Source organism: Vicia villosa, unplaced genomic scaffold, assembly GCF_029867415.1.
Source record: "Vicia villosa cultivar HV-30 ecotype Madison, WI unplaced genomic scaffold, Vvil1.0 ctg.000393F_1_1, whole genome shotgun sequence".
In the NCBI taxonomy this organism is placed as follows: domain Eukaryota; kingdom Viridiplantae; phylum Streptophyta; class Magnoliopsida; order Fabales; family Fabaceae; genus Vicia; species Vicia villosa.
This window is the reverse complement of record NW_026705177.1, coordinates 458,146-467,083: the sequence shown is the minus strand read 5'-3', so window position 1 is coordinate 467,083 and position 8,938 is coordinate 458,146. Positions and strand designations below refer to the sequence as shown.

The following is an 8,938-nucleotide window of genomic DNA, read 5'->3' as shown; positions in this document are numbered from 1 at the left end:
AAAAAGTTAATCACAAATTTATTCCAAAATTGAATTTGAAAGAAATACAAGAATATAAAACATTAGGAAAAACGTGAGAATCTTTTCTAAAATTAATAATCTTTTAAAACAATTTAATACACATAAAAAGTAATAAGTTTAAATTAAATAAAATATCCAAATATCTTTAAAATATCTAGAGTATTTATAACTTCGTATCTTCAAAATAAAATAATAATAATTTATACGTATTATAAGTTGAGGGCTATATATATCTTCCATCTCAACCTAAATTCTCTTATCCAAAATTTTAAAAGATGAATACTATTCACATTATATTTTTCATTTTTGCATTTCTCTCATCATACACCTTTCATACTATTTCTTCAGCCACTGATTTCTGTGTAGCAGATTTATCACTTCCCAAAACCCCTTCAGGATCTTATCCATGCAAACCAGAAGCAAATGTAACTGTTGATGATTTTGTGTTCTCTGGCTTAGTAGAGGGAAAGCCAGTAGCACCTTTTAACAGCGGATTAACCTCCGCAACCGTCGCAAACTTACCAGGTCTTAATGGACTTGGTATTGCTGCAGCAAGAGTAGACGTTGGTGTAAATGGAACTGTACCAATTCATAGTCATCCAGATGCAAGTGAATTAATTATCCTTGTTGAAGGTGAATTAACTGTTGGGTTTATTACACCAGCAAAAGCTTATGTGAAAACGGTTAAACCTGCTGATGTTATAGTTATTCCAAAAGGACTATTGCATTTTGTGATTAACTCTGGTAAAGAAAAAGCTGTTACTTTTGGAGCTTTAAGTAGCTCAAGTCCTGGTGTGCATGTAGCTGATTTTCTTTTATTTGGAAATGACTTGCCAACTTCTGTAATTGCACAAACTACTCTACTTGATGTGGCACAAATTGAGAAACTTAAGGCTGCGTTTGGCGGCAGTGGATAGAATTGCTTAGTTACATGCTCGTTTGAAAATAAAAATTAATGAAAATCTTAAATTATATCAATGGTTTTTTATTGAACAATTAGCTTGTTATCAAGACTCAATATCTATAACATCTTACTTCAATTTAATCTAAAGAAATTCTTGCTTACATCTATATAGATTTTGATCCCTTACATTCACTTTTATTTATATATATATATATATATATATATATATATATATATATATATATATATATATATATATATATATATATATATATATATATATATATATATATATATATATATATATATATATATATATATATATATATATATATATATATATATATACTGAGGGATACTTTTCTATAGAAGTGACTCTCAGAGGTGCAAACTTATGCCTTTGTGAAATAAGGGAATGGAGACCGGAGGATATGGATAATGAACATACAACATGACTTAGATGATATGGGATACCATGTCATGCATGGTCTCCTAAATCCTCCAACTTCATTACTTTCGTTGATATGAACTTATGTGTGTTATGATGACGAAACTAGAAGACAATGTAAGGTGGATGCCACGAAAATAATGGTCAGAACAAATTGTATACCTTAGCTCTTATTGAAGCGTTTAATGTTACAATAAGCAATGAGATCTTTAGGGTTAAGAGAATAAAATACTCTCAAAGGCCACTGAGGATTGTGTTACCTAGAACAATGGTCGATGAGGACAGGAAAATAGGATAAGATTTTATATATGGTTCCAACTCTGGTGAGGAAGACATGGAAACATTTGGCACAAGTGAGGACGAAAATCAAAATGACGCACTAGAACAAATAATGCATTTCATGACGATGCTTTCACGTCATCCAGAAAAAAACGAGGTTTTATTCCAAAGTACGCCATATATATATATATATATATATATATATATATATATATATATATATATATATATATATATATATATATATATATATATATATATATATATATATATATAAACAAGTTGTTACCTCGATTTTTATAAACATCGGGGAGGTATACCATTTAGAACATGCTTCGAATTCCAGCTAATGCACTTTATGTTTTTATTTGTTAACAACTCTAAAGTAAATGAATTAACTCTTCAGTTTCTTTGATAATTCGAGAGATACTATCTTATTTGTAGCCGTTTCACCGTTGAATACATCAATTTTTTAGGATAGATTGCAAAACTGAAAAAAATATATTTTTTTACCTTGAACAAAATATTTTTTTTCAGCTTTTGCAATCCATTTCAAAAAATGGTGATGTTGTTGTTGTTGTTTAAGATTTTGAACAATTATGATTTTTTCCTAAAAGTCTTTACTAATGGAGTGCAAGTGCAGAAAAAACAATTTCCTTTTTTTTTTTAATAGGCAATTGATATAAGAAATCGCACTAGGGGTGCAACCCTTACAGTAGAGAATTTACAAAGTATTGAAACAATCCAAAGGGGATTTAAACTAGTCATAAAAGCTAGAGAAATACAAGGGATTGCTACTAGCTAGCCAACTCCAAGATAAATACAATATGTTAGAATACACCACATCAAAACTATACGGAACCTTATCGAAAATCATCGCGTTTCTCATGAACCAAAGACTCCATGTTGTAGCTAGCCAAATAGTGTTGATTTTCAATCTTGAATTTGCATTTCACACCTTCTCTTGAAACTTGCCAAACGCCATAAAATCATCTAGAGAGAATGAGAGATCATCTCCCAACCATAAGAAGATTCTACACCACATTACATTAGCGACGTTACAATCAAAGAATAGGTGATTCAAATTTTCCGGGTGCACCCGACAAAACTCACAACAAGCATTGTTAGCATCGATGACAACACCTCTTCTTAGCAGCAAATCTTTAGACGGTAATCTTGAAATCAATAGTCTCCATGCAAAAATCTTGAATTTGAGAGGAACCGTCGTTTGCCACAAAACCTTAATCATGTCCATCGTTTCCGTGGGCCAAGCTATCTCCTTATGCTCTGCAATTAGAGCAGACACGGAAGCAGTAGAGAAGGAGCCGTTGATGCTCGGGTTCCAAGAGAACATTTTCCTTTTTATGATGCACACACTTGATTAGAAGTTGGATGCATTCCAAGCATGCAAATTTTATACGCTAGCGAAAACAGTGATAATCATAGCATCAACAATCGATCTTGGTGAAGGCATGTCTGACATTTGAGATGGATCTCTACCTTCTTGTATGGGACCTGGACATGCTGAATTTTTTATATTTTGGATCAACAAATTTGATATTCTGCGAAGATTTGTTGCATACAATATATTTTTGATACTCTAGATAAACAATCTAACCATTTTAAAAAATAAAAATTACTATAACCCATCGGTTTTAGTTTAAAATCAAGGGGTTAGAGTAAATTAATTTTTTTTCAAAAATTGTTACATTGTTTACCTAGAATATTAAAAATACATTGTATGCAACAAATATTGTATGCGGCCTGCTAATACTGTAATTTTAATATTCTGGGTAAACAATTTGATATTCTGCGAAGATTTGTTTCATACAATGTATTTTTAATATTCTAGGAATAAATGATTGTACTCTAACCCCTCGATTTTATTGAAAACCTAGATGATAGTTAAGTGTTTCTTTCACTATTTTCATTCAACGACTTTAAACAAATCTTTTTTGTCCATATGAAGGTTATCAACGCTCAAGAATCCACCATTAGTGATCCGTGTGAAACCTAGGGGACGTCCATTATATAAGTTCTCTTACGATATTGGAAATCTAATGAAACATATGAAACACTTGAAATATAAGAAAACTTGAAAAAGTTCTCTTTGATGGATTGCAAGAGTAAAAAATCAATTGGGTCCAAGATTTATTCTATTAAATTTTTATTTATATCAAAAATATTTTGATTATTAATATTAATTATCTTACCCATTTTTTTCACCAGAAATAAATTCATGCAAGATCCATAGAAAATATCCTTTAACAAACCTTTTTATTTTGTTTTGAGAAAAGAGGTTCCCAATATTTGATCGAGTCCAGAATATCAAAGAATTAAAGATCCAACATATGATCTTCATGGACAATTAATGTAATATTATTTGTAAACATTGTAACGAGTTTTATTAAAAAAACTAATGTCGCCTAGATTTTTATGATAAACGAGATAAAAATGCGCTAGTTTTTGTAAATAATTAAAGTGTAAAAATTGGGGTTCGAGCCCATGCCATAATAAACTTTTACCTCGGTATTTTAAAAACCGAGATGTTAAGTCATTATTTTTCATGACGCCCTTCGCTACCTCGATTCTTTTACCAAGGTAAAATGCATTTCGCGTCCGATGTTAGAAGCGCTGTTTGTAATAGTGACGGTTTCGACACATAAAGTATTATTGTTGGACGCAAACAAGAAATGAGAAAAGGTGGGGGTGTAGGGAAAACAAAAAAAGGAATTAATTGTCTTCAGAGAAAGAAATGATGGAAATCTTGGTCTAGAAGGTAGGGGGCAATATGATGAAAAGCAAGAAAGTCAATCAATTAAAAAAATCAGGATATGGGGAAAGCCAATCGTTGAGCTCAAGAAACATGGGAAAATGAAAAAGGAAACAGTAGTGAGTCATCATATAATGGACTTCTCAGTAAGGTTGTGAACCTATGTGTAATCAACAGGATTAGTAAGAAAATGATGTGGATTGTGGAGAGCTGTTGGATGTGTCTGTAGTTGAGATTAACAAAAGGATAATTCTTGTGTGTTGATATGATTGTGGAAGAAAAGAGTTCCCTTTGTGGTGGTCGTCGGAATCGATATGATTGTTCCACTATAGTTCCCTCCAAGCCCTTGTTCGCACGTAGCTTTAAGAGAGTTTAGTATATTAGAAAGAAAAAAAAGGAAGTTTTGCCTAAATCAATAATTTTAATAAACATAAATAGTAATAAGTTTCAAAGTACAGTATTCAAGTATCTTCAAAATAATAATTTCAAATTAATTAAAAGACTAACCAACAAATAAGATATTTTGTTATAAAAATTAATAATATAATAATCGAAATTTTAAAAATTTAGAAATTAAAAGATCTTCTTTTCATAACAATAAAAAATTACTTTATAGTAATGAAATGATTGTATTTTAAACCTACAAGAGTTATATTTTATAAAAACTAATAATACATGGATGAGATAGCTAAACTCATATGTATTATTTGAGTTTATATATCAAATATTTTTTTAAAAATAAATTCATATTCTAATGTTACACATTATATATATATATATATATATATATATATATATATATATATATATATATATAACGAAAAGAATAAGAATGTTAAATGTTTAAAGATATGTATAAAAAACTTATTTTAACGGGATATATATGGATATAAATCTTATTTTATAACCAAAAATTTAACCTTTCTTTAAGAAAAAAAATTATTTTATAGGAAAAGTAGTTCTTGAAAATATATTAATAATAAAATTAGTTATAAAAATAGTAAATAATTATTTATAATATGATAAAAATAGTAAAAAAAATAAAAAATTCGAGAGGTACATTTTGGAGAAATATGAAAATATAGAATATTAGAAAAAAATTGGGATCTTTGTTTAAATTAATAATCTTTTATATAATTTTATATACAAAAATAAAATAATCAAATATCATTAAAATAAATCTTCAATTTTCAAAGTTTCATTCCATTAATACCAAATAATGATATTTTATAATTTATTAAAAAAATTAACCAATTAAAGTTAAAAAGTTAAGGGGACATCCTTTTATATATTGTAAGCTAAGGCTATATATATTTTCCATCTCTCTTGTAGAAATATCACATTAAATCCCTCAATTCTCTTATCCTAGCTAGTCTCATTTTAAAACATGAATTTTATTTTCTTTGTTTTTGCTTTTCTCTTATCATATACTTTCCATGCTGTTTCTTCTGCCACAGATTTCTGTGTAGCAGATTTATCACTTTCAAAAAACACTTTAGGCTATTATCCATGCAAGGATGAAACAAAAGTTACAGTGAATGACTTTGTTTTCTCTGGCCTGGTAGAGGGAAAACCAGTAGCACCTTTTAACGTTGGAGTAACCGCCGCAACTGTCGCAAATTTACCAGGTCTTAATGGACTTGATATTGCTGCAGCAAGAGTAGACATTGGTGTAAATGGAACTGTACCAATTCATAGTCATCCTGATGCAAGTGAATTGCTTATCATCTTTGAAGGTGAACTAACTGTTGGATTTATTACACCAACAAAAGCTTATCTGAAAACTGTTAAACCTGCTGATGTTATAGTTATTCCAAAAGGACTATTGCATTTTGTGATTAACTCTGGTAAAGGAAAAGCTGTTACTTTTGGAGCTCTAAGTAGCTCAAGTCCTGGTGTGCATGTAGCTGATTTACTTTTATTTGGGAATGACTTATCAACTTCCATAGTTGCACAGACTACTCTACTTGATGAGGCACAAATTAAAAAGCTTAAGGTTGTGTTTGGTGGCAAGAACTAGAATTGGTTATTTATGTGTTTGTTGAAATTATGTTCTGCTAGCAAAAAAACTTATGTGATTTTCATTTTTAATATTACAAGATAATAATAGTAAGGTTTTTAATATTTCTTATATTATATCACTATTATTTTTTACCGCTTAATGCAATTTAATTTAAAGAAATTCTTTCTTGCATTTATATGGATTTTGACCAGAGTCGTCTTAAATTTTTGAAAATTGTTCGTAGGTTTAACTTAATTTAATTTTGGAAAAATAAATAGAGTCCATATGTTGTTATCGTTTAATCATAACAAATCTCTTTTGATGGTGAATGTAGTAACTTGAAGAAAACTTTGACGAGAAGAAGGAATCTGAAAAAATGTTGGGAATTTGGGGAAAAGGGTTAGCATAATTCCTTCATATTATGCTTGTCTAGTCCCAAGAGGAAGGGTGGAGCACACTGATTCAAACAAAGAAATAGCTGACGAAAGTGATGACATATCGATTAGTTCGTTCTCGAATGTTAATTCCATGACGGATTCAGAAGTACTGATGCATTGTAACGAGAGGTCAAAGAGGGATGAACAATCTGAGGTAGGGAATAAAATTTGGGGCACAATTGCTAAGCTGGGTGTGGTAAGTAGAGTAGCCAAGGGAGTGATTATCAAAGAAGTGGAGGGTATGGAGATTAGAGATAAGGAAATACGAAGAGAAAAAATGGCGGAACGCAACATGTCTTGATGAATATTCTTTCATTCAACATAAGAGGAGGAGGGAGTTCTTTGAAGAGGAAAAGGGTGAGCCACCTAATTCAATCAGGGAAATTTGACTTTTGCTTTCTTCAGGAGACAAAACTTAGTGCTTTTGATGATTTGGTTGCTTCTTCCTTCTGGGGAAATCAAGATGTGGAATGGACAGCATTTTACTCTCAAGGCGCTTCAGGAGGTATGGCAATTATATGGAGAAAAAATTCCGATTTTGTCTTTGTTAACTATAGTTTTGTGGGAAGTGCTTATATTGGTATTAATGTTATTTGGAAAGAAGGTGTTTATAATCTAGTTAATATCTATGCGTCGTGTAATGCTGCAGATACGAGAGCCTTATCGAGTAATTTGGTGGAGAGAAAGCAGGGTAGAGATCAAGGTGAATGGTGTTTAGGTGGGGACTTTAACGAGGTCTGGTGTAGGGAGGAAAGAGTTGGTAATAGAGGTAGTCATAGCAGGAGAAATATGGAGGACTTCAGGAAATTCATAGAGGAAATGGATCTCGTGGACATACCGTGTATTGGAGGAAAGTTTACATGGTTCAAAGGGAACGGAACGACAATGAGTCGTCTTGACAAGTTTTTAGTCTCTAATAAGATGATAGAAGACTGGAGCATATTGGATCAAAGAGTGCGAGAGATGGACATTTCAGATCATTGTCATATATGGCTCAATATGGGGAAGATAGATTGGGGTCCAAAACCTTTTAGGTTTAATAATTCTTGGTTCAAGCATGGGGGTTTTCTACCTTTCTTGAGGGAAGAATGAGGCAAGTTAAGTGTAGAAGGAAGAGGGGACTTTGTGCTATATGAGAAGCTGAAAAAATGAAGGTTATTATAAGGAAGTGGAATTGTGATGTCTTTGGTTGGATTGATCTTCAGGTGAGTGAAAAAGTGGAGAAATTGAATGATCTAGATAGAATGATTGTTGATCAACATGGGGAGGATATTTCAGCTTTGGTTGAAGATAGGTACAAAGTAACTGAAGGAAGGCATGCTAAGACTTAAATCAAGGCAGCTATGGCTTAAAGATGGAGACAAGAATACCCGATTTTTTCATAACTCTTTGAAGATAAGGAGGAGGAGGAATGCTATCACTGGCATTATGGGGCGAAATGACCTAGTAGAAGGGGTAGATGGAGTGATAGAAGAAGTGAAACACCATTTTGAGGAGTTCTTTAGGGAAAACAGTAGGAGAAGACCTGAACCGGGTGAATTAAATTTTAAAAGATTAAGTGAGGTGGACAACTGTTGGCTGGATAGGCCGTTTACGGAAGATGAAATCAAAGACACGGTGTGGGCTTGCGATGGGAGCAAAAGCTCGGGGCCAGACGAGTTTTCATTTTCCTTCTACAAGAATTGCTCGGAGTTTATTAAAGCGGATGTATTTAAGTTTGTGGCTGACTTTTACAAGGATGCTCAATTAACTAAAGTTGTTACTTCCTCCTTTTTAACCCTTGTTTCGAAGATAAATAATCCTCAATTCCTCCATGAATTCAGACCTATTTGTCTTGTTCAAAGTCAGTACAAGATTATATCCAAACTTATGGCAGCAAGAATCAAAGGAGTAATTGGAAAGCTTGTCTCAGGTAATTAATATGCATTCGTGCCAGGCAGACATATGTTAGATGGAGTGCTGTTGATCAATGAGATCTTGGATATGGCAAAAAGAGAGAAAAGAGGGTGCGTTGCTCTGAAGGTTGACTTTGAAAAGGCCTATGACTGTGTCAGTTGGGACTTTTTGCGTACGA

At 31.8% G+C, this 8,938-nt stretch overlaps 2 protein-coding genes across 2 annotated transcripts; both read left to right on the top strand.

Moving 5' to 3' along the window:
• The first annotated feature begins 296 nt into the window (after positions 1-296).
• LOC131627674 (uncharacterized) lies at positions 297-6,445 on the top strand. Its single transcript, XM_058898514.1, has 2 exons — positions 297-933; positions 5,829-6,445. The coding sequence occupies exons 1-2, from the start codon at positions 297-299 to the stop codon at positions 6,443-6,445; spliced, it is 1,254 nt and encodes a 417-aa protein (XP_058754497.1).
• Positions 6,446-6,955: 510 nt separating this feature from the next.
• On the top strand, positions 6,956-7,956 carry LOC131627673 (uncharacterized). The gene is made up of 2 exons (XM_058898513.1): positions 6,956-7,060; positions 7,270-7,956. The coding sequence occupies exons 1-2, from the start codon at positions 6,956-6,958 to the stop codon at positions 7,954-7,956; spliced, it is 792 nt and encodes a 263-aa protein (XP_058754496.1).
• Positions 7,957-8,938: the final 982 nt, after the last annotated feature.